The sequence below is a fragment of the Brachyistius frenatus genome, unplaced genomic scaffold, assembly GCF_029030835.1.
Source record: "Brachyistius frenatus isolate BFR_SWC_R1_liver_20210118 unplaced genomic scaffold, ASM2903083v1 Contig_20, whole genome shotgun sequence".
Lineage (NCBI taxonomy): Eukaryota > Metazoa > Chordata > Actinopteri > Embiotocidae > Brachyistius > Brachyistius frenatus.
The window spans coordinates 5,674,043-5,699,210 of NW_027210619.1; the positions used below are offsets into that span (position 1 = coordinate 5,674,043).

At 39.0% G+C, this 25,168-nt stretch overlaps 6 protein-coding genes across 9 annotated transcripts; 3 read left to right on the top strand and 3 right to left on the bottom strand.

Moving 5' to 3' along the window:
* Positions 1-1,847: 1,847 nt before the first annotated feature.
* Positions 1,848-3,881, top strand: psenen (presenilin enhancer, gamma-secretase subunit). 2 transcript variants are annotated; one of them, XM_069695554.1, is made up of 4 exons: positions 1,848-1,952; positions 2,367-2,448; positions 2,733-2,837; positions 3,655-3,881. In XM_069695554.1, the coding sequence occupies exons 2-4, from the start codon at positions 2,388-2,390 to the stop codon at positions 3,792-3,794; spliced, it is 306 nt and encodes a 101-aa protein (XP_069551655.1). In that variant the 5' UTR covers positions 1,848-1,952; positions 2,367-2,387; the 3' UTR covers positions 3,795-3,881. The 2 variants fall into 2 exon arrangements, with proteins under 2 accessions (XP_069551655.1, XP_069551656.1); XM_069695555.1 differs by having other exon boundaries at positions 1,860-1,952; positions 2,370-2,448.
* A 1,578-nt stretch (positions 3,882-5,459) lies between these two features.
* On the top strand, positions 5,460-7,015 carry hspb6 (heat shock protein, alpha-crystallin-related, b6). Of its 2 annotated transcripts, none has more exons than XM_069696246.1 (4): positions 5,460-5,594; positions 5,643-5,834; positions 6,222-6,344; positions 6,440-7,015. In XM_069696246.1, the coding sequence occupies exons 2-4, from the start codon at positions 5,679-5,681 to the stop codon at positions 6,596-6,598; spliced, it is 438 nt and encodes a 145-aa protein (XP_069552347.1). In that variant the 5' UTR covers positions 5,460-5,594; positions 5,643-5,678; the 3' UTR covers positions 6,599-7,015. The 2 variants fall into 2 exon arrangements, with proteins under 2 accessions (XP_069552347.1, XP_069552346.1); XM_069696245.1 differs by having other exon boundaries at positions 5,677-5,834.
* Positions 6,938-12,024, bottom strand: proser3 (proline and serine rich 3). Its single transcript, XM_069696244.1, has 13 exons — positions 11,632-12,024; positions 11,451-11,559; positions 11,086-11,360; positions 10,808-10,959; positions 10,610-10,713; positions 9,921-10,006; positions 9,708-9,841; positions 9,350-9,585; positions 8,729-9,252; positions 8,481-8,625; positions 7,542-7,713; positions 7,227-7,308; positions 6,938-7,092 (listed from the first exon to the last, which is right to left on the bottom strand). Exons 1-13 carry the CDS (start codon positions 11,640-11,642, stop codon positions 7,041-7,043), a joined length of 2,082 nt encoding a protein of 693 aa, XP_069552345.1. The 5' UTR covers positions 11,643-12,024; the 3' UTR covers positions 6,938-7,040.
* Positions 12,025-12,190: 166 nt separating this feature from the next.
* On the top strand, positions 12,191-17,964 carry lin37 (lin-37 DREAM MuvB core complex component). 2 transcript variants are annotated; one of them, XM_069696247.1, is made up of 9 exons: positions 12,191-12,638; positions 12,771-12,846; positions 12,931-12,981; positions 13,129-13,158; positions 13,373-13,458; positions 13,571-13,731; positions 14,511-14,642; positions 14,756-14,826; positions 17,544-17,964. In XM_069696247.1, exons 1-9 carry the CDS (start codon positions 12,548-12,550, stop codon positions 17,629-17,631), a joined length of 786 nt encoding a protein of 261 aa, XP_069552348.1. In that variant the 5' UTR covers positions 12,191-12,547; the 3' UTR covers positions 17,632-17,964. The 2 variants fall into 2 exon arrangements, with proteins under 2 accessions (XP_069552348.1, XP_069552349.1); XM_069696248.1 differs by having other exon boundaries at positions 12,191-12,581.
* Positions 17,965-20,547: 2,583 nt separating this feature from the next.
* On the bottom strand, positions 20,548-22,206 carry LOC138619263 (C3a anaphylatoxin chemotactic receptor-like). The gene is made up of 2 exons (XM_069695556.1): positions 22,170-22,206; positions 20,548-21,760 (listed from the first exon to the last, which is right to left on the bottom strand). Exons 1-2 carry the CDS (start codon positions 22,177-22,179, stop codon positions 20,685-20,687), a joined length of 1,086 nt encoding a protein of 361 aa, XP_069551657.1. The 5' UTR covers positions 22,180-22,206; the 3' UTR covers positions 20,548-20,684.
* A 706-nt stretch (positions 22,207-22,912) lies between these two features.
* LOC138619264 (chymotrypsin-like protease CTRL-1) lies at positions 22,913-25,066 on the bottom strand. Its single transcript, XM_069695557.1, has 7 exons — positions 24,999-25,066; positions 24,718-24,821; positions 24,522-24,601; positions 24,362-24,443; positions 24,061-24,241; positions 23,836-23,966; positions 22,913-23,265 (listed from the first exon to the last, which is right to left on the bottom strand). The coding sequence occupies exons 1-7, from the start codon at positions 25,042-25,044 to the stop codon at positions 23,104-23,106; spliced, it is 786 nt and encodes a 261-aa protein (XP_069551658.1). The 5' UTR covers positions 25,045-25,066; the 3' UTR covers positions 22,913-23,103.
* Between the last annotated feature and the right edge of the window lie 102 nt (positions 25,067-25,168).

Sequence of the window (25,168 nt, forward strand, 5' to 3'; positions counted from 1 at the left end):
ATATATATATATATATATATATATATATATTATATACAAACAAACCAAGAAACACAGTCAGGTAGGTAGGTAGTTACTTTATTAATCCCCAAGGGGAAATTTTTTTTTCCGCTACAGCAGCATACAGGAAGCAATAAGATAATAATAAAATAATAAAAAACAATAAAATAGCAGTAAAAAAAATATTAAATATAAAATGCACAGTATATACAGTACAGTATATATCTATATATATTATATGCAAACAACCAAGAAACACAGACAACAGTGGAGTATACAGTAGAGGAAGCACATGGATCCTTTACTTAAATAAAAGTACCAATACAGCAATGTAAAAAATAACCCGTTATAAGCAAAAGTTCGTGTTCTCTTTTAAAAGCTTGTTATTATTCATTGTGACAACATTTCCTCTATAAAGTAGGCTAATCGAAGTGAAATTTAGTGGAGTGGAAGTATAAAGCAGTATCAAGTAGAAATACTAAGGTAAAAAACTTAAGTACAATTTTTGAGTGATCAAGAAAATTAAGAGCAGTGCTTGACTAAATTAACTTAGATACGTTTCACCACTGATTAAAGCATGTTACATCTTTCAACAAAAAGACAACATAATTTTTCTTTTATTATGCTTACGTCTATCCCACAACTTAAAAGTTGCATTTCAAGCTGGTAAAAATAAAATAAAATAGTTACATGTTGACATAGACTTCCCTGGCATGATATAGTAATAGCCTACAATTAAATCTCAGTACAGCAACTCTCTGATTAACACCATCAAACTGACTATAAAATGGTTTCAACAGAATTGACAATATAAACCCTCATGAAGATAACCTTTACAGCAGAGGTGGCTGCAAACTATGTATAGGCATGTTCCACTTTTTTCAATAGTCATAATTGGGAATAGAAACGTTTCAACGTGGGTTATTACAGGCCATATATTAAACAGGTTTAATGAGTGTGGAGAATCAAACTATTCAGCATGGCAGCAATGGATTTGGACAATAGTCAGGCATTTAAAAAAAAAAAAAATGCTTCTACAGTTAAAAACTATAAACAGAAGCTCCTCTGAAATTAGATGGCAATAAAAGTGACCTAGCCCATGATAAGGCTTGATCAATGCATCAAAACATCTCGCTATAAGTAGCATCCTGCAGCATGCTAATGGCATGCAGTGTTGCAGCATTTACAGTGAATGTTCTGATGATTAAAAGTATTGCATCCGTGGTTATTACCCTCAGTCTACACATTGCTGTAACAGTAGATGGCAGTGCGCATCTGTATTGCCACCAGAGCAGGCTGAAGAAGAAGCAGAAGTCAGCAACTCAATTGTGGAAGTGTTTGTCTTGAGCTACAGTCCGAGCAGTGTTAGAAGAAAATAATGTTGCTTGATGAATCGGATAAGGAAGTACTATATTAACAACAGTAAAGTAGATTACCTATATTTCACTCTTCTTGTTCAATCTTCTGTTATAATTAGCCAAACAAATTTCAAAATCACTGCTGAGTATTATTTTGAACCTTTAAATTTGCTGCCCACTTTTCAGCTTAGTCTTGTCTAAAGGACCTGGTAGCTTATACAAAAATACCAGTCATTGCAATAGAGGAGAGTTGTATTAAAAGAGTTTAAAGCAATAGATGTTAATAATAAAGATAGTGGACAAACGGGGAGGAAGGGGCGTCTGTACTTAATCTCAAGGACACATGTATATCCATCTGTAAAATTTTAAAAGCGCCTATTATAAAACAAGTAAAGCTTTGTCCACATGTAACGCGCATCCAGTACACATCCAGTACACTAGGTGGCAACGTGCAGTATAAATGAGAAAGAAAAAAAAACCAGAAGAAGAAAAAGGAGGAGTTTTTGCGATTGAGTAGAAAAAGAAGGAGGAAGTGTTATTTGATTGTTTCCATTTAGTTAATCTACGACGCTTGTCTGGCCTTAAATATATCAGGTAAATGATCACGTTACTGTACAGTATTCTTGCTTATTGGAAACATTAACCTGGACTATAGAGACCGGTGTACATTACTGCGACGGCTTTTTGTAGCAGTCGGGAACAGCTTTATGTTATATTTCTAAGCTACTGAAATGCTAACGTTAGCCAGGGGTGTAATTCGAGTCATCTGACTAAACCAGGACAGTAAACATGACCAAGCTGCGTTATTGCTTGAATTATCTGATGCAGATTTAATAAGATTACTGTGCCAAAGTGATTGGCCAAGCAGACAGCAGAGAACCAGGTCTTAAACGTAGACCTGAATCAGCATCACCTTGGATAGAAAAGTTTAAGGTGCGAGTTGCTCTCTCTCTCTCTCTCTCTCTCGAGCTGCTTCTACACCAAGTTACCTTGTTTTTGTTTCTGCAGCAGGGTCCACACAAATCCACGATGAACCTGGAACGACTGCCCAATGAGGAGAAACTCAGCCTATGCAGAAAATATTACTTAGGTGAGAGTATTTAAAGACATCATGGCATTACACATACAAGCATTTTTATACTTAGGCTTACCATTTGTTTTGTAAATTCTGGGTACTTGCAAGTGATAACAGTTGTGGTCTCCATAAATTGTATGATTATGGCAAATGAGCTGATGTAGTCACATTGAGGATGGGTTACCAGTATAGATACAGTGGCTGGCAGCCTTTTTGTAAAGTAAAGCATGAGCTTTAGTCTTAAGAGTATTTCAGTGGTTCTAACTTTGAGCATGTTGTCCCTCTCTTTTTTTTTCCAGGTGGCTTTGCATTTCTCCCATTCCTGTGGCTAGTCAATGTTGTTTGGTTTTTTCGGGAAGCCTTTGTAAAGCCAGCCTACACCGAACAGTTCCAGATAAAAACTTGTGAGTGTCAAAGACGCTGCTCTAATACCAGAGAATTTGCAGACCATATTGCTGCATCATTTAAAATAAAAGCAAATATGTAGAAAGTGTGCATTATATTCCGTCTTGTCGTTGTGCTGTGGATTTAATAGTTGCAGGATTCAGTTCATTCGCTCATTTAGTTTTTAAGATACTTAAATATCCTTAATGAAGGTTGTCAGTTCAAGTCAAATTCTATACATTCAATATGCTCAGACATTAACAATGGAGTCTGCATTTTGCTTTAATAATTTAGGAGACCTTTGCAGTTTTTCTAAATCCTGGAGAAGACAGGTTAGCTTTTGAGGTACAGAATGTGTATTAAATCAAGTTTTAGGAGGGCTGGGCAATGATTTAGATTTAAATACTCCGGTAGGTATTGTACTGATATGAAAACAGTTCTGAGAGAATTGTCATGATATTAATTTGGTCCATATTGTCCTCCAGATTCCTAAGCTTATAAGTATGACAGCGTTAGTATCAGATACTTTGGGCTGGCTGACATTAACAAACATTTATTCCTCAGTTTTGTTTGCAGATTAGAAATCAAAACAATGATTTTACTTGTTAGTATTCTCTGTGTAAAAAACTAAATATTTTCCCACATGAATTTGTCACCATTGATACTTGAATCAGAACACATACAATATATAATGACTTGTAAAGCAGCACCCAAAAATGTATTTGCAATGTGATGAGCTGTATTTTTTAAAGAGGGCTTTAGGTTAAGAGCCTAATGTATGTGTGTTTGACCGCAGTGTGTAGTGCCAACTAATTCTCTTGTGTGTTTTTCATCTAGATGTGAAGCGGTCAGCGCTGGGGTTGCTGTTATGGGTAGCAGTACTCACCACATGGATCACTATTTTCCAGCACTTCAGAGCAGAGTGGGGGGAGGTGGGAGATTACCTCTCCTTCACAATTCCACTGGGCATTCCTTGAGAAATTTTTTGATGACAGGTCTCTGAAAAATAATTAATGATCCACTGTAAAGGAATAAAGAATTTTCCTTCTTTAACTCCAATGAAAGATTTTGGTGGTTTGTGTGGTCTGTGCAACAAAATTCAGTGGCTAAATAACATGTTAACAGAGTAAATCTCCTAAATCTTCAGAAGATAAATTCTGTAGGACTCAGAAATTCATGGTTTTTAGTGCTTGCCAAGGTATTTAAGAAAGTTCCTTGGTATTAGTGTAGGCTAATTGATCTTGTGTTAGAGACTATGTTAATAATCACAAACGATGTATAACAATAAAGCTGGATGTGCTTTCAGGCTTGTTCAAGACATTGAACAATAGATTCAACAAACTGTTTTTTTCATTACTTAAAAGTGTTTACTGTGGAGGTTCATGTTTGTGTGTGATTGAGCACCCAAAACCATTTTTACTTGTGTGTGTGTGTGTGTGTGTGTGTGTGTATGAATGACGAATAAAAATATCCACAATAATTCCAAGTTACACTGTCTTGAATCCATGTACCGTATTTGCAGTGATGAGTCAGAATTTCCAACTGACTCTGGAATATCATTATCCCTCAATTGGATCTACGAACCTGTATGGACACACAGATCAGTGAGCCATTTTCTCTACATACTCATTGTTACATATGTCGCCTATGAAGTCCAGACAACCCCTGGCGCCTGTTGTGAAATCCAATACTTTAATCCCTGCCAAATGCCCGCACTTCCCTGTCACCCTTTATGAGTCATAACATAATCAGTGCCAATTTTAGTCACAGTCAAAGCTTAAGTGACAGGTTCTGCATTGCTAACAGGGAGAACATGCGCCTGCCATACATAACTGCTGACTTAACTGGGGTGTGACAAGAACAAGGAGTATCAGCACGTAGGGTCCTCTTCACGAAGCCGGAGGTCACCTAAAACTGATTTAAGGGGAATGAATTAATAAAGCCTGTTACAGACACTGTATTTTGTTGATAACTGATGTATTTTATGCCTGTGTATTCAGAGTTGAGTGAAAATACAGTAAAGTCTTCTGACATTTGTGGTAGCTTTGGTTTTACTTTAGCCCACATTTATTTGACATCAGTTACTTTACAAATATTTTAATTATAATTTAGTATTTTTACATTTAGATATTGCCACTTTTACTTAAGAAAATAATGTGAATATTCCTCCACTATGCAGGACGGTGGCTTATTGGTAGCACACGTGCTCTGGCATGTGTTTGGGACGTCCCTGCTGTCACTGTCTGTCTGGCATCAGCTCACTGAGGGTCAACACCATCGTCTTTTGAACTTATTTTTGGACAGACCTTCCTTGACAACCGGGCAGCATACGGCTGGTGACAGCGCAGATAATTACGCATGAATAATCTGTTTGTATTGGTGCCATTGATTCAATTTAAAAAAAAACAACTGCAGGCTGTAACACTGTTATAATGGCTAATAAACACATTAATTGACAATAAGCCCACAACAGCTGCGTCACTCTTAAAACAATAGGCCCACACTCCTGTACGCCCATGCCTGAACACCCAAGGGTACGCTGTCCAGAACATAACAGAAGCAAGGTGTCCCAGTATGAATTCCCAACTCATTATGCAACTCCAGTATAAAACACACACACCATAACAGTCAGACACGTTCAGAGGGAGAAGATCCAGGAGTGAGACCACACACTGAGCAGGAACACGCATCATCGCCTCAATCAGGACCTGTGGGGAGCACAGGGGCTGTCCTTCCCCCTTTTTGCGCACTGATTTGGTCAGAGAATTTAAGAAGAGGTAAGTTGACCAGGGCTGTATATCTTGTTGCTTCAACTGCTGTTTCAGTAAGTCTCCTGGGTTTTCATTCTCTACTGATCAGAAATGGACTTCATCCTGCCATCCACTATGCCAGTTGGTGGTATCCCATGGGAGAAGTTTTTACCACCTCTTATTCCTCGGCTGAACGGGATGTCTGGACAGTATAATTGGTCCCCAACATTACTAATTTCTGAGGGTGAGAGTGGCAGCTCCACAGAGGTAGGTCAATATAATTTGAGTGCTTTAAGGCTCATAAGAATTCCTTAAAAACTAATAAAAAAATTTACCATAAATTACAATACCATATTTTACAATGGTAATTTGTTTAGTAGGCTGACAATCGACTGCTCATCTTTGTAAAAATAAAATTTAACTTGAGTTTTTTCTGAGCTTTCAAACCCATTCAGTCTTCAGCAGAAGAGGAGCCTGAAATTCAATTAATTGCCCCCCAAAGCTAGTCGTATAACTTTTTTAGTCAGACCCCTGCTTAATGCCCCAATACAGTAAAGAATATTTAGTCCATGGAGGCAGTTTTTTGGCTATTCACTGTGCTACAGGCATTTCTGTTTTATATACTCAATTGTAATTTCTGACTCATGTTTATAGGTGAACTGTGATGACAGCGGATTTACAGTTCAAGTTGATGTAAAGCATTTCAACCCAGAGGACTTAATGGTCAAAGTGATTGGAGACTTTGTAGAAGTGCAAGGAAAGCATGAGGAGAAAAAGGTTGGTGTGGTGGGAGGAACATTGCTGCATTTCTTTCCAGTTGATTTTGTGATTTGTGTTATCCTCTAACCACGCTTTCATCTCTGTTCTGTTAGAAGGGGGGCCCTGGCTTTACAACACGGCAGTTTAATCGGCGCTACCGAATCCCAAAGGGAGTGGACACCATGGCTTTGGAGTCGGCCGTCTCTCCAGATGGCATCCTTATCATATCTGCACCTATGCTGCAAACTGAGAACTCCAGATCCCTGACTTAATCGCTTTAATACCAAACACTGAAATCTCTGCCATCTTCACCATATACGGTATGAAACGAAACAGAAGCCGTTATGAGCACACAAACACAGCAATAAATCTAGGCCCTTCCATTTAAAGCAACACTCAGCGTGTGCCAAAACACACATTTTGTTCTCTTCCTGATACTCTTCTAATATTCTCTGCTCTCTGAGGTTTGTATATACTGCTTTGCTATTACTCATCCATCCCACATAATGTTCAAAGCGACCACTCTTTGTAAATATTCTGTGTTCCCGTTACAGACTGCTGCTTTTGTAAATGCACTGTGTTGTGATTGTGATTAATAATGCACCCAGACATATATTCAACCTCTTTAATGTGGAAAATGTTTCTTCAAAAAGTACAAATAAACTATTTCTTTACAAAATGATAGAAAATGCATCAATTGCTTCTTGCAAAGGCTCAAGTAACTTGTTGCCCTTCAAGGAATTCCTTCAACACAGAGTCCACTTCACTAAAAAGAACAACACAGTAGATTATTCAGACTATGATCATTCTAGAGATCTAATTCTACAAAAAAATCATGTGTCGTGGTAATGCACAGCAAAATGCTTTGATGATCATTTTATTCATAGGTTATAGTTTTACCTGATCTGCTCCTTGACCCATTTTCTCTGTTTGCGAAGGACTTGTAACAAAGGGTCATCTTCAAATTCTTTTTCATCAGAATCTGAAAAGAAAAGAGTAAAATTTAAGAGGAAATGAGTAGACAAAGAGTGGGCAGATACCAGGACGACAAACTACTGTTATATTCTTAATAGAGCACCCGGAAGAGAAAGTTCAGGGGAGATTTAACCTGAAAGATTTAAGAATGTGGGGAATGGGATCTCTACATAGGTCATGATATATTCTCCACAATTAACTACAGGCAAAGGTTGGTGCTCTTTGCTGCTATGAGCTCACCTTCAGCCTCCTGTAGCAGCTGTGAAATGACCTCCATGGAGTTCTGTGCACTGCATGGACTAACTGGGGCTTGTGGCGGTGCAGAGATAGTGCAAGGAGGAGAAACGGATGAAACAGGGATCCTTTGTGCAGGAGGTGAATCCACCAAAGGGAATAATACCTCTGAAACGACCTGTCAAGGCCCCATGAGAACACCCCCAATGGTTAATGCAGATTATAATAACAATTACCATAATGACACTGTACTTTAATATCAGATTATCATGTTTGACATCCAACAAATGTATAGGGGGGTCTAGAATGAAGGCAGAACTATTTTAGATGTGTGGCAAATGAAGTATATTTAAATACAACTTGTATCCTCACTTTGCTCTAACATGGATAGAAATGGACACCTGTGAGACTAAACTGATTTCATAGGATAATATATCACATGCAGTCCATCTCCGGAAGACAAGTTCTGGGTCTCTTGAATTGGATAATCACCTCAAAAAAACAAGCATGAATATTACGATTTGTAAACCCTCACAAACCGCTGTATCATGAGGAGCATTACATTAATGTCTTTCAGATAATCACATACACCATTCAGCTATTAAAACCATTGACAGGTGAAGCATAAAGTATAATACAACAGCCAAGCAACAGATCTTCCCTTTATCAGGAGTATGTTTAGCTGTTGTTTAATCTGATTGAGAGAGGGTCTGTTTCATTTTAAAGGTCATTTTGGAAAGTAGTTTGCTGTGCTGTTGAACTGCAATGGGTTATACTGAGAGGTGTTCCCAATATTTCAGCCCTCCCACTTAAATTAATTGGTTGACAAAATATTTGGAAAAGCAGGAAAAACATTAAGAACAAGTATGTACGCTGCTTAAATTAACTACTACATAAAGAACAAGAAACAAGCTAGAAAAAAATGCAGCTTGCCCACATACTGACCTGCCCTAAAGCACTGTGGATAGGAGAAGGTGTTGGTTCATGATCATCAGTGCAGCTTTTTCTTGGAAACTCCCGTCTTCCCTCCTGTTGAACCTGATTTTTCAATTCTGTGACCTTTTTGGGAAGTCTTTGATGTGAAGAACTCCTGTTTGTACAGAGACACGCCACAGGATGTTCACTATCAACAGTATACAGTATTTGACGCATTCAGACTTGAATTTTGTACAGTGTCTGTGTTAATACATCACCTTGCTGATTTCTTTTGCTCTGTGACAGACATCATCATCTTCTCACTCCTCTCTGACTCTTTAGCCTCTGATTTCTTTTTCTTGCTCCTCTCAGATCTTTTTTGATGACTAGGCCACTTTTCTTTAACTCTGGACAAAGCAGGTGACAGTGATGACACATGCTCACCAAGAGGCACATCTCTGAAGTTGTTGCTCATTGCCTTTTCAGGGATTTGGGTCTTTTTATAGACAACTTTGGTGTGAGACTCATCTGACCTTCGTGAAATGTTTTGTTGTTCTCTATCATGTGATGACTGGATGGGACAGGGCAAGACATCACAGAGTAAATGTCTGTGGGCAGGAACATGGGCTATAGTCTGGGGCTGAAAGACTGAAGAGTCAGTAACAACAAAGGCAGGGAAAGGAGGATGACCTGGAGCTGGGGGACATGGTGTCTGGGCCTCTTTGGTTTCTGGCAGAGGACCAGAGATGTGTTGATGAGCATCTCTTTGTGAGAACTGAAGAGCTTGAGTACCCTGCTGTTGCTATGGATTATGCAAAGAGGAAATTAACATCATTCTATAAATCTGCTACACATATTAATCAAAATATGGATAATGCATCATACAGTTTGATTCCAACCTTGTAAGGTTGTCCACTGGCTACAGGATGGTTAAAACTGGGGGCCTGCCAGCTAAATGTGGAGCCATGAAGACTGGAGGGTTTGAGGGACTGGGGCCACTCCCTGGCTTGCTCCATCTTTCTCCTTAAACGCCACTGGAACAAGATGTCCTCTTCTGGACGTGTGGGGGGCACCAAAGAAGGGATGACAGATTTTTGGGAGGACGCAGCATGAACAGAGTCTGAGCAGGACTTTGCTGTAAGTAGTAATAAACACATTATAGCACAACAGTAAGCCACACAGCATGAAAAAAATAGTAATTGTGTATAAAAAAAATTAAAGAAAATATAGTATTCTAGTCCACACTCTTTGTCTCACCAGCAGTAGTTTTTATTAAACTGGGGAACAAAGGTCTTTGCACCAGTTCTTCTACACTGACGGGAGAGGAGAAATCTGAGTCTCCCAGGCCCTCTGAGCTGACGGGGACAGATCCATCACTCCCATTGCATTCACTGTTTGACAGACAGCAAGTTAATTACAACCAAAGGAATTAGTTCATTTATCATTAATATTACTCGCTAATCTTCATACCCTCTCAGAAGAAGTCTGCTGGCCCTTTCTTGAAGGTGTATAATCTCTGCTTCATCAAATTCACCCTGGGTAGTGTCAGACAAAATCTGAAAGAAACAAAGAAAACAGGCAGACCACAAACAGAAAAAAATGATTTTGTGATGGAAATTTTAACAGAATGAAGACTGACAATTGTGTGTGAAAGAATAAAACTAGAAAATGAAATTTACATTATTAGAATTACAAAAAAATCTACTACATCCGGCCTTATAATGGTCACAAATATACTAAGGTTTCTTCAATAACTTTGTGAGGGTGTTACATTTGGCATCAGCAGGCTGAACTATGCATCAAATGTGGTTGCATAATCGGTGGCCTCCCAGGCATTTAATAAACACAGAGGTTTCCAAACAGAGTGGTGTGGTATTGAAATGCTGGAATAAAGTGTTTCTCCCGCAAACAGTATGGCTCCCAGGCATTAAGACAAACCTGCCATAAATCAGGACATAGTGTAACCCCAATAATATGTTGTTACAGCATACACAACCAGTAAAAAGCAGGTTGGATTGATAGCGTGTTTTTTTTTTTTTTTAACTTTTTCAAGAAATAAACCTGGAAACAATGCAATTCTTATTTCTGTTCAGTAGGTAAACACAACACAAGACAGGTTATATTGTAGCTCATTTGTAGTAAATCAGAAACCCACTCACACTAAGGGATCCTCTGCTTGGAGAAGGAGATCTGTCATGTCGACGCTGTCCAGCTGAACTGAACACAGCAGGATCATGGTCATCTTTCAGAGGCAGGATAATGTCTGTTCAGTAGAAGGGATGACAGAGACGTTCACAGACATTTTACAAGGATGCAGGAGCTGGTAACAGTTAACATACAATAAAATACATAAATACCTTTGTCTGTTGTTTTAATTGGTGTTGAACTGAGGGGTAAAGATGAGTGACACATCCACCAAAAAGGCACCTGCTCCTCTCCGATGGCAGAAACCATCTGCTGACGCTCCTCTCGACTCTGCGGCCGACCGTGGCGAAAACGTTCTACATATCTGGAAAAGCAGAGCCAGTGCAGGTTACAAGAAGGTATTCACATTCATCATGCAACCTTTCCCCTTTCTGCTGCAAAACAAAAATAGTTCTCTATTTAAAAGGCCAACATAGAACATGAGACATACTTTGCCAGCACTGAATCCTGCTGAACTTCTCGTGCTGAGGAAACTGTGGATCTCTCTGATCTCGCAGGCCCTTTGGGTGCCTCAACATCAGATGAGGCTGTATTGCTGCCAGGAGAAAATCCACACTCAGTGGAGGGCCAAGACTCAGCAAAAACAGGTTGTCCATCAATGGCATTAAAACTAAGGTCATGTTTCTTGTCCAGCTGTTGGCTCTCTGGGTTCGGAGTGTGTAACTGTGAACTGGATCGCCGCTTTGAACGTACAGGACTCAGAGTCTACAAAAAGAACAAAAAAGTCAGACACGTTGTAATGACCTCGAACATCAACATGAGAATCAGCTGCAGTGTATGCAAGGTTGATTTTACAGTTTTTTTCTCTTTCTTCGAGAGGGACAGGTGGCGGGATGGGTGGCAGTGTGCCTTCTTCACTGTGGATGCTGGGGGGATGGGGCTCTGCCTTGTGAACACAGGTATGCTGTAAAAACAACACACGTGACCAACTATAAATATCATTTAGGATATCATAAAAATGTGTGTTTGATCTTACCTGGATTTCATAACAGCTCTAGAACGTCACAGCTGAGGTCATAAATACACTCAGGACAGGGCGCAGATTAGAGGTTGTGTAAGACCTTCTTGACACCAAATTTAGCAGGACTGGCATGTCCATCTGTCTGAGTTACTTATTAGGTCATACAAAAGACGAAGACCACTTTATCCATTGGGCTTCCGAGTTTGCTTGGCATGTCCACAGAATGAGTTACCCTGGGATCAAACGCCGGTCAAACAAAAAAAAATAAAAAAAATACGGTCCTACTGCAGGTGTTTTGAAGATCTATTCATCCTATAAGTTCGACTTGTTCCCTTATAGCAAAGTATTTACAGAACTACTTTGCATTGTCGATGAAACCAGAAGAGAGCGTCCTTGTTTGTGCCGATCGCAATTTACTTCACGACAAAGAGCCAATAGGAGCCGGGTTACAAGTGATCGACAGAAGATATGTCCAATCAGAGAACAGGGTCTGTTAGCACAAGCACCAATCAGTTCATCGGAAACAGGCAGCGCGCGGAAGAGGAAAGTCTGCAAATGCTATGCCTTTGTCAAATATAAGCTAAGTTAGCAACGGCAGTTTGGCTAGCACATAATAACAATAATAAAGCGGACAATTTGCATATTTTTTTTTTTCCAAGTGAATATTTGGAAATTGCTCGGGGGGCGGGGGGTAACTGGCGCTCAGCTAATCGCCATAATAGGTAAAACGTAGGATTGATCGTTCGTCAGTGTTTACGTAGCTCACGTAGAAGGTGGCTAACTGGTAGTAAACGGTCATCTTAGCCAGCTAACGTCGTTAGCAACACAGTCGTTTACCATCCCAGAAACACGGGACACCACGGTGGACATGCGGTTTTAAAAGTGTGTTTCTCCTCAGTTGCCGCAGCGGATATTCAGAAAAGTGCAGATAATGCATCACGTCAAGATCAAGATCGAAAGGCCAGGTAATAACACCACCTCCGAAAAGTTCACGGAAACATCCCACAACAATATATTCGACGGTACAAATGTCTCCCAGACTAATTCACAGAGTATGAAAACATCACCGACATTCAGTATAAACTCCGTAATGTGTGTGTAATTCATATATATATTAATATATATATATACTTTTCTAACTGATTAATCTGCAGATTTAGAGGGAACTGGTGCACGAAGCCGACTGGACTCTGTTTTAAAGAGACTTGTGGAGAAGAGTGAAAATGAAAGGTTGGTCAAAGTGTTGTTTATTATCTATTCGTTAATACTTTGATTAGTTTCTAATGTCTAAATTGATATAACTGAACTGTACAGGGAGCAAAATGAGGGCGAACCCGGGAAAATATCAACGGACTCTTTAAACAAGTATGAATTGTTTTTTTGTTTTCTCTCCATTATGTACAATAATATATTACACTGTACTTGGTGCTGTTAATTCATCGATATCTCAACATAAAACAAAGTACCAAGATTGTTTTTTTTCTGTAATTATATTCCTTCTGCTCTCTCCAGGGATTTGTCTCCATCATCTGCTGGAAAAAGGCAAGTGTATTTACCTGACCTGACAGTAGCTGAAAAATATTTTGACTTTTTTTTTTTTTTGTCTGATATGTGCAGCTGAAAAAAATAATTTCACTGTTACTGCCGTAGCGATTGCTATTTTTTTTTTTTCAATTTTTTTTTTTTATTGGTGACATTTATTAACTTTCTGTAGATGCTTTGAGTTGCCATTCTTGATTTGATTTTGTTTTTCCAGACCTTCAGCTCGATTTCCACAGCACCGGAGGAAGAAACGAAAAGAGATGGAGGAGGGCATACCAGAGAGCAATCAGCATAAACAAAGTAATGATACAGCAAGAAATTCCTTGTTGGACTTCAGTTACTGTGTGACCACTTTACGTTTTATTTCATTGTACAATTCCTTACATTTTATTTGTCTTTCTCACCCTGCCAGATGCTTACATCATCAAGTTATTCGATCGCAGTGTGGATCTGGCTCAGTTCAACACCAGCACCCCACTGTATCCTATCTGCCGTGCCTGGATGAGGAACAATCCTTCTGTTCGAGAGCCAGCTCCTTCCCCAAGCTCTCCGCACAGCATGATAGAGGAAGAGGTGAGGCATAAACGGATCTGTCAGATCACTTTCATTTTATTCAAAATATACAAACATAAACAGTAAGTAAAAAAATGTAATCATGTACAGCTCTAAAGTTTCACCTCACTGATTTTTTTTGTCTTTTAAGTGTGAAACACTCGTCCATGGTAGATAAAAAAAAAAAAAAAAAAAAAAGAGGCTTTGAAATGTTGCTGGCTTGCGGAGTTGGGATTAGGGACATCAATATTTTGCAAACTCAACGCTTTATTTGATTCCCATTCTCAATGTCACGCTTAAATTCAGAATTTATTCTTGTTATAAACATTGTGATTCAATATAAACAGGCACATTATTTTGTGCTTTTAGTCCATTTCATTGAGTGCTAGACTCTCACTGACTCTTGTCCTTTAAGCTGCAAATGTAGCATAACTGACAATTGAGTTAGTTTTGATTGGGCTCAATATCTGAATCCCTGCAGATATAATGACACTGAGTATGTGCATTAATAAACATCATTGTGGGAAATTACATTGTTTTTTGAGCTTTGATTTTGTAATTTGGTTGAAATGACTTTACAGCTTTAATGTTTTTAAAGCTGCATTTTAAGACCTTTTTATCAATAAGACAAGTCATTTTGCATGAAATTGTCTTTGAAATTTTGTAATTAACTTTCAAGAAAGTTTTTACAAAGTGTTGTTATTGTATTAACTGGAAAGCACAGTTAATTACTTTCCCCTAAAGACCAGTATCTGTTTACCTGCACTCTTTCTTTATGACTTTCTTTTTTTCTTTGCCAGGTTACAGACATGATCAATGGTAAAGGTCAGAATGTGCACCGACTTCCTCCTCCAACTTCCTGTCCAGTCAGCGCCTCTGGTGAACCCATCAATCTCAGGATCCCACAGACTGAAAAACCTACTGCTACCAAGGTTCATGTTTAATATGTGGTTGGCCGATATTTTTTACTGGCATTGTGAAATTAAATTGCACAGATCTATCAAGACACCAAATCACCTAATGAATTATAACTCTCTTTGCACAGATGACAGATGTTGCTGTAACAGGACCTCTCATATGTGACCACATGGAGCGCTGGAAAAAGATTAGGCAAAAGTATGTTCTTCATTAACAGCCGTTTTTGTTCTTTTGTTGAAAAGATGTATTCAAATTCTCACTGACCTGTGTAGTGTGCACAGCTCTCCTTGGTCTGGGTGTTCTTCTGTGTCAGAAGTTGTTTAACCTTAACCTGTATCAAGTCATCAATATATGATGTATACAGGACGTTTGTAAAAATCTACAGCAATCTGCCAGTTTACTGTATTTAATCTCTTTGTCGGAGGACAAATTGAACCTTATTGTGGATATGAAACTGTTAAATGAAAATGTTGTTGTGTAATATATACACAAGAATGCACGGTTTCAATTGTCTCGCATGGATAATCTAATTGTAGTCATTCTTTAGAGCCTCCATCAAGCTCACTTTCTGTTTAACTTAGCTTTATTCCAAAATGGATTAAATTCATTGTTTTCCTCAAAATTCTACACACAATATCCCATAATGATAAAGTGAAAATAGTTTGTTTAAAATTTTTGCAAATCTATTAAAAATAAAGAACGAAAATATAACACATAAGTATTCACAGCCTTTGCTCAATACTTTGTTGAAGCACCTTTGGCAGCAGTTACAACCTCAAGTCTTTTTGAGTATGATGCTATAAGCTTGGCACCTATTCTTGGGCAGTTTCTCCCATTCTTCTTTGCAGGACCTCTCAAGCTCCATCAGGTTGGATGGGGAGCGTCGGTGCACAGCCATTTTCAGATCTCTCCAGAGATGTTCAATCGGGTTCAAGTCTGGGCTCTGCCTGGGCCTCTCAAAGACATCCACAGAGTTGTCCCGAAGCCATTCCTTTGTTATCTTGTCTGTGTGCTTCGGGTCGTTGTCCTGTTGGAAGATGAACCTTCGCCCCAGTCTGAGGTCCAGAGCGCTCTGGAGAAGGTTTTCATCAAGGATGTCTCTGTACATTGCTGCATTCATCTTTCCCTCCATCCTGACTAGTCTCCCAGTTCCTGCCACTGAAAAACATCCCCACAGCATGATGCTGCCACCACCATGCTTCACCGTAGAGATGGTATTGGCCAGGTGATGAGCGGTGCCTGGTTTCCTCCAAACATGACGCTTGGCATTCAGGCCAAAGAGTTCAATCTTTGTTTCATCAGACCAGAGCATTTAGTTTCTCATGGTCTGACAGTCCTTCAGGTGCCTTTTGGTAAACTCCAGGTGGGCTGTCATGAGCCTTTTACTGAGGAGTGGCTTCCGTCTGGCCACTCTACCATACAGGCCTGCTTGGTGGAGTGCTGCAGAGATGGTTGTCCTTCTGGAAGGTTCTCCTCTCTTCACAAAGCAACGTTGGAGCTCTGTCACAGTGACCATCGGGTTCTTGGTCGCCTCCCTGACTAAGGCCTTTCTCCCCCGATCGCTCAGTTTGGCCGGGCGGCCGACTCTAGGAAGAGTCCTGGTGGTTCCAAACTTCTTCCATTTACGGATGATGGAGGCCACTGTGCTCATTGGGACCTTCAATGCTGCAGAAACTTTTCTGTACCCTTCCCCAGATCTGTGCCTCGATACAATCCTGTCTCGGAGGTCTACAGACAATTCTTTGGACTTCATGGCTTGGTTTGTGCTCTGACATGCACTGTCAACTGTGGGACCTTATATAGACGGTGTGTGTCTTTCCAAATCATGTCCAATCCACTGAATTTACCACAGATGGACTCCAATCAAGTTGTAGAAACATCTCATGATGATCAGTGGAAACAGGATGCACCTGAGCTCAATTTTGAGTGTAATGGCAAAGGCTGTGAATACTTATGTACATGTGATTTTTACATTTTTGATTTTTAATAGATTTGCAAAAATTTCAAAAAAAAAATTATTTCACATTGTCATTATGGGGTATTGTGTGTAGAATTTTGAGGGAAAAAAAATAATTTAATCCATTTTGGAATAAGGCTGTAATATAACAAAATGTGTAAAAAGTGAAGCGCTGTGAATACTTTCCGGATGCACTGTAGCTGCAGTACCCAAGCGTTTTTTTTTTCCCCACAGTACCTAAACCATCATAGCTTCACTGGAAGCTTCTTTTTCTCATGTTTGGTGATGATTATTTCATGGCAGACATTGCATTTTGTATTCATCCACAATTATTTGAAAACAAATAGTTTTTAGTCAAATAACTTCCCAGCATCAACCACCTACTGCCACAGAATCGTCCAGAAACCCTGGGAAACCTGTGAAGAAGGAAAAAAAACTACCGGAAACCACCGAAAGTACTTTTCAGAAGAAAATTGTGAAATAATTGTGACATTTATTTGGTTTGTCACATCCTCTCTCACTTACAAAACTCTTGAGGCTACCAGGGGTAACCAGTTTTAGAGTCCCACAGGACATTTTTGGCAAAGTGAGGATATTGGAATCAAACTAGTGGTACAACTCCTCTGAGAAAACACCACCAAACATTTTTCCATGCTGCATTAAAATATGATGCCTTGATATCCAAGTGTGGATTGTGTATACAGTCTGTTCAGTCTTAAAGTTACAAACTGGAAAGCTGCTTCAGTGTGAGATATTAGAATAAATGAAGAGTATCATGGTCACTAAATTACTGAAAACCTGCATGTCTCTGTTAAAGAAATTAATCATAATTTACAACACAGGATTGGTCATTTTGTACAGTTTATGTTTATAACCTTGAGTTTTGAAAAAAAACACTTGATAAAATGAGAAATGTTGAATGAGACAAGTTGACCCATGTTGATCTTTTTATTTCCAGATGGAAGGAGTGCTCCAACAAGAACCAGTTAAGATACAGCGAGAGTATCAAGATCCTCAAGGAAATGAAGGAGCTCTATGATCGCTAACTGTCTACCCTGTAGCTCTCCGGTACAGAATGGACTATGCAGCTGGTGATGAGCCGTCGGTTTGAATACACCTGCCTTCCACACAATCAGACTCATAGGAAAATACTCACAGAACCTTGAGCCTTAAAAGACTATGAACATAGTTTTTTTTTGTTTTTTTAAATAATTTATTGTATGTGAGTGTCCTAGTGTGATGTTGGACTTTTTATCCTTCAAAATTCAGTGGAAATGTCTGAATAAGTTAATATAACAGGAATATTTTCCCAGAAACACTGTGATTTGAGCATCCTCAAAATTAACAAAAAAAATATTAAAGTCTACTGTAATCTCTTCCACTCTTTTCAGGTTTGCTTCCGATAAATAACCTGATATTCAACATGACAGTCATTTGACCTGCACACTAGTAGGTTGTTGGTTCTGTATTGTTCAGAGGTAAAACCCCAAGCAATACAAATATATCTCAGATTACATTTGATATTTGAACTCTGGAGCCCAGTACTTAAACCCATGCTAACTATCCTAATACTTTCTAACTACATTTCAGTAAGCGCTCTATTAACTGCAGAATAGAGACCCTGTGTAAGGCAATTGTTGTTTACCATCATTATGATATTAGGAAGATGAAACTAAGACAGTTGCAAAGAGGGGATTCAATTTACTTCTTCTTGGTTTGTCTTAGAATTCATGTTATTTTTAGTTTAGGATGCATAACAGGAAATTTGGTGTTTTTGTGATGTTGGAGCTACTAGAAGTCCTAAACTGAGGGGAGCATATGAAGCAACCAACTAAAGGAATCAGTGGTGGAAGAAGTATTGAATTACTTCACTTGAGTAAAAGTGCAATATAGTAATGTAAAAATACTCACTTACACCTAAACATTTTAAAGTAGAAGTGCTGGTTTGGTTCCTCAGAGTCAATGTACAACCCCGTTTCTGAAAAAGTTGGGACGCTGTGTAAAATATAAATAAAAAGAAAATGCAATGATTTGCAAATCACATAAACGATATTTAATTGCAAATAGACCAAAGACAACATATCAAGTGTTGAAACGGGAGAAATTGTCTTGTTTTATGTAAAAAAAAAAATATGCTCATTTTGAATTTGATGGCAGCAACACATCTCAAAAAAGTTGGGACAGGGGCATGTTTACCACTGTTTTGCATAACTTTTTCTTTGTACAACACTCTGTAAACGTTTTGGAAACGAGGAGACCAGTTTCTGGAGTTTTTTTTTTTTTTTAATTTGAACTGGTGTCCAATTCTTGCCTTATATACGATTTCAGTTGCTTAACAGTTCAGGGTCTCTTTTGTTGTATTTTTTCACCTCATGATGCCCCATATTTTTTTTTAAATTGGAGACAGATTTGGACTGCAGGCAGAACAGTTAAACACCTAGACTCTTTTGCTAGAGAGCCATGCTGTTGTAACATGTGCAGATTATGGTTTGGCATTGTTTTGATGAAACAAGTAAGGCTTTCCCTGAAAGAGACATTGTCTGGATGGCAGCTTATGCTGCTCCAAAATCTGTATATATCGTTCAACATTCATGGCTCCTTCCCAGATGTGAAAGCAACCCATGCAATGTGCTCTAATGCATCCCAGTACCATCACGGATGCTGGCTTCTAAACTGAGAACTGAAAACAAGCTGTTGACAATACCTGCCATCCAATTTTGGTTTTCTTCCTTCTCCTTTGCGTACAGAGATTTCTCCAGATTCTCTCAATCTTTTAATGATATTATGGACCGTAGATAATGAAACCCCCAAATTCTTTACAATTTTACATTGAGGAACATTTTTTTTTTTTAACTTTTGCACTATTTTCCCACACATTCTTTCACAGAGTGGTGAACCTCTCCCCATCTTAACAGCTGAGAGACTGCCTCTCTGAAATGCTCTTTTTACACCCAATAATGTTACTGATCTATTGCCAATTAACATAGTTGTGTGATGTTTGACTCGATGTTTTTTTTGTTTTTTTTTATCTTTACACAACTTTTGCAGTCTTTTTTTTGCCCCTGTCCCAACTTTTTTTTTTTTTTTTTTTCAAAATGAGCTTATATTTTACATAAAACAATAAAAATTCTCTGTTTTAACACTTGATATTTTGTCTTTGGTGTACAGTATTTGCAAGTAAATATGGGTTTATGTGATTTGCAAACCCTTGCATTCTGTTTTTACGCAGCGTTCCAACTTTTTCAGAAACAGGATTGTTCTTTATTACTTTCCACCACAAAAGGGAATCCCCGATTCCTGTATTATACCCATAGAATAAAACAGCCTACAAAATAATGCTGAAGCGTTGAATGACAGATACGTACTTCATATGGTTTTTGTAAGTGTGTTAAACAGTCATGAGCTTGTTTATAATTTCTTCATTTTAAGGTGATACTGTTGGTTTGTGGCGTACTAACAACTATTTGAGATTGATCTGATTTCTGAATGCAACAATTTGCAAATGCATGAAGGAAGTTGCATTCAGTAATCAGATCAATCTCGGAGTCAAAGTACATAACAATGTGCAAATGCATGAAGGAGTTATGTGCTTTGTCGGCATCCTGTAAGATAAAACACTGTGGTGGAGACTGTTTGTGTTTGTCATGTAGAAAGAGGAGAACAGTTTTTCAGCAATACATTTTTATTCACCGTTTACAAATGCATAAAGCAGTTCAGTCCAGTCTCTTCTCATAAATACTGCTGTGAGTAACCATTCAACATCATGCTGAAGCATCAAAGATTTACAAACATCAACATAAACTATTCTCACTGCAATTTTAAGCAATTTCATACCCGTTATCTCGGCGGTCAAAAGTACAACAAATTTAGCTTTGGTTATTTCACCCATTCAAGTTTTTTTGTTTTATGGAGTTGTGGGATGTCTAAGCATCCGTAAGTGAGAAGGGGCATTGATATAAAAAAATATTAAAAAACACAACTATTCTATTAATTTATTTCTGTGAACAATTTTGAATCAATCAATCAATCTGAGATTATCATTTAAATCACCTTTTCTCATTACAACTTTTGTGTACATTGGCAGTGGGTTGTGGAGGTTTTATTCGGGGCTCAGAGTGTTATCAGTGATGCCCTCTTTGCTCTCGGTGAAAGTCAAGGAAGTAGGTGTGAATTTATCCTCCAAAGGTGCCCCAGAGTCTGACTTCACCCGTGAAAAGTGCGACGACAAGGAGCGAAAAGACAAAAACGACAAGTGGTCCTCTGCCAGGGCACTCTCTAAGACAAAACATATGGACGTCTGCAACTTCTTCTGGAATTCATCACATATGAACACGTAGAGAATGGGGTTCAGGCAGCTGTTCATAAAAGCTAGGCTCAAAGCCAGAGGACCTCCAATTCCAATGATGTACCTGAGATCTTTGTTTTTCCCAGCCTCTAACTCTATGAAACTGAAAACATGGAAGGGCAACCAGCAGATGAAGAATGCAAAAATGATAGCGAAAAGGATTCGTCGAGATCTCGGTTTCCTTGTCCTGTGCAGACGCCCTGCACGGACACCTATGGCCACATAAGAGATAAATATTACCAGGAATGGGACAAGGAAGCCCACAACAAAGCGCACAGTGTAGAGGCTCCATTTATGTTCAGCTGTCATGTTTGAAGGATAAACACACATGCTCGTCCCATTTCTCTGCAAAAGGGTACGAGAAGTGGCATAAGGGACGCTGCACACCCCAGCGGTCAGCCAGATCACAGCACATGCAATCTGAGCTTTGAGGACGGTGCGCTTGTTTTGTGCCCACACCACCACCCAGATGGACATGCAGCGATCCAAACTTATGGCTGTCAGAAGAAAAATGCTGGCAAACATGTTGACCACACCCACAAAGTTGTTAAGCTTGCACATTAATTGTCCAAAAGGCCAGAGGTTCCCGTGAAAGACAGAAATGATTGAGAAAATCAGGAAGGCCGTGAAGAGGAAGTCGGCCAGGGCCAAGTTGAGAAACCACACTGAGTTGACTGTTCTCTTCATCTTGAAGCCTGTCACGTAGATGACCAGCCCATTTCCCAATGTCCCAACGATGAATATCAAACAGTAGATGGCAATGGAGGCTTTCTGTACATTTTTGACAACCTCCAACTGAGATGACTGACTGACGGTGGAATTGATGTTATCTAATGAGCAAAAAGGAAATTATGTAATTACAGACATTAGTAATGCCAACATGTTCTGCATGATTCACTGAGTAAGGCAAAACATGTATAACCACATCACAAAATGGTGTTATTTAATTAATTGGATCAGATTTGATCTTTTTTGTTGTTGTATTATAAAATCCCTCTGCCCGGGAAAATACTCTGTGCAGTTCTGGCTCCCACTATAGTACAAGACTGCAAGATGTTTGTTCTAAAATGTAAATTTACATTTGCATTCATTTCACTCAATTACCACTTTAAAAACAAGTCTCATGCATACCTATTTTAGATCAGTTTACCAAGAATGACGGTGTACCACCAACTTTCTCTTAATGCGTTTTCAATGCAATGCTATCACACATGTATATATATGTTTAAAGTAAATTACCTGTCCCCATTTTTGTGGTAGTTGCAAGAGTCTGCAAAGTGGAACTGTATCTGGTGTTGCTCTGTTTTTCAATCTGCTTTCCCCTCCTTTTCACTTCATGCAGCTGCCAATAAGACAGTGCAGTCATGCACAGGGAGGGGACTAAGTAACAGGAACGCCTTAGAATATACTGCAGGTTAACAGAACTGAATTACACTCATATTTCTGGAGCTGAATGAACATCTTTGTGATGACTACAAAAGTTGAGATCAGCTTCACAAACAAAGTATTTATTTCAGTGCTCTTATGTAGTTTATTTCATTCTATTGAAAAGTATGTATTCCTTTTTGCCTAAAGTTGATGGATAAATGCTTTGTTGTAAACTATCCCTTTTCACCCTCACACACATGCATGTTTGCGTGTCCTTATTAGGATATTGCATTGACTTTCATTCATTTTGGACAGTTTAACCCTAACCTTAATGATGAATTCATATATTCTGCCATATATTTACCTTAACCCTAACCATCACAAGTAAATGCCTAACCTTAACCTTAAACCTAGCCTAAACCTAACTCTAACCCTAAACCAAGTCTTCTTCCTTAAAAAGCAGACCCTATCCGTGGGGGGGCCTTAATGTTTGTTTCCACGGTAACATGAGTCCCCATAGGTAAGTGTGCATTCAGTTTTAAAGTCCCCATGAAGGTATAAAAACACTGTATGCCACTTGCAGGCTGGCATGAAAAACATTAAACCAACAGTAGTCAGTTTCAGAATTTAATACTTGACTTCTCACAAAAGCACCAAACAGCAATACAGTGTGTGGTTGCTACCATTTAGTGTTAATAGAAATAGTCACATTCAGTTGATATTAATACTGTATGGAATCACTCATTGATGACATGGTGGGAAACGTTAGCGGGTGTGCGCACTGCAGATTTTGTGCGTTTCCACATTAGTTGGAAGCAACAGTCTGGTCGATCCAGCGGCGCAGGTAGGACACACGGGCGTACACAGCAGGAGTGCGCACATTGCAGTTAGAGGTGCCCCAGGACACAATACCCACAAGGGACCACACACCACTGTTCTCACACACCAGAGGGCCACCAGAGTCACCCTAGAATCAGACAAATGCATTATAGTGAGAATTAGACAAATACATTTTGCTAGTTGACTTCATGATAATAGAGTAAGACTTGTATGAAGCTCTTTAATGTGCTCTGTACAGCTTTGTATGGAATCTAGGCTAACTTGAAATTCAAATTCATTAAAAAGGATTAAAAGGGATATATAGCAAGAACATTGCTGTGTATGAAGAAATAACTATTTTAGCCAGTTGATAGTGATTTACATTGCAAGTGCGACAGCTTATTTTGAAAATTAGAAATGTCTCTTTGTATTTTGTAATTCCTGAACGGTCCGCTAAGTATAAACATTATGAGTATATTATTTGAATATTACTTGTTAATATGTTCCTCAGTCAGTTTCTATCAAGAAATTATATTTTGAAGTTCATAAGTTTCTACAAGTAATTTATTATTCACTAATGCTTATAGATGATCTATATTTGTGTATGTAATTTGTAAATGTATTATATTTATTGACTGACTTTAAGCTGATCATTGCTTTCAAGATTGCTCACTTTCCTATTATAAATGTTTATTTCAGGCGTTGAAGTGGTTGTTACCTGACAGGAAGACACTCCAGAAGCACCAGCACAGATCATGGCATCGGTGATTCTGTTATAACCCCAGTAACTCTTGCACTGATTGGGGCTGAGCAGAGGCAGAGAAGTCTGCTGGAGGTACCGGGGGCTTGCTGAGAACAGAAAAAAAAAAAAAAAAAAATGGAAATGAGGCTGTCTGTGTAAATTGATATCTGTATATTTACCCTATGTATAAAACTCACTCACAGGTTTGCCCAGTCTTGCCCCACCCAGTGGTGACACATCTGGTTCCAGAGGGGATGTTGGTGCTGGAGGAGGCCAGGCACACAGCAGACACACGGGTTGTCATCTGCACTGGGGAGGACAGCCTCAGAAGCGTGATGTCATTGTTAAAGTTCTGGGAGTTGTAGTAAGGGTGAGTGATGGCCTGGATAGAGAGGTGAGCATAAAAATCATAAACAAATACAATACCATTTTGAAACAATTCGGTCAGTCAATGGTTTTCAGTTTCTTGAAGAAATCTTTGATGTGTTATGTCGTTCCTTACCCTGGAAATGGACACAACCTGAATGGGCTCACTGTTGTACTGACGATCATGTTCTCCCAGGATAACACGGTGGCTTCTTGGACTGGAGAAAAAAAAACAATAATTAGAGAGTGTATTTGAAATCTTATTGTGTTGTTATAGAGCACGTTGAGTTACTTACGACACACGGCAGTGAGCAGCAGTGACAACCCAGTACTGGTTGATCAGGGATCCTCCACAAAAGTGGAATCCGCTACCATCCTAAAATTGAGAAGATGCATATTTACAATAATCTTTGTCATTTCTTAATCACATGTTTTAAGTGTAGGGTTGTAGTCAGAATACAGTGAATGTGGTGATTGACTGACTCAAGTTACCTGAAGGGAAACCTGCCAGGGCCAGGACCCAGACACTGCATTCTCCCCATTCACAATCTTGTTGTATCCGCTCACGTGGGGCCTGATAGAGGGCACTCCACAGCCTGAGGCCCAATGACACAGTTTAAATAGTGATCTGTTTATCTTTAAATATGACAAATATGCCAAGAAGTGTCAGAATTCAGTCTGCATTCATTTTTAGTGCACCAAGTTGAAACCCACAAACACTAACACACGTCTCAAACAACTTTCTCTCAGAAGAATGTATTTTATGCACTCACCCAGTGCAGAGGCCACAAGAGCAAAACAACTAATGAACAAGAACATGGCTGTGTCTCAGTCGTGATCCACTCACCTGAGTCTCAGCTGTGTGAGAAACTGGCTTTTATAGTTCTCATATGCTTCACCTGAAGTTCCATGTATAACCCCTCCACCTGCCCCACTCTGGGAA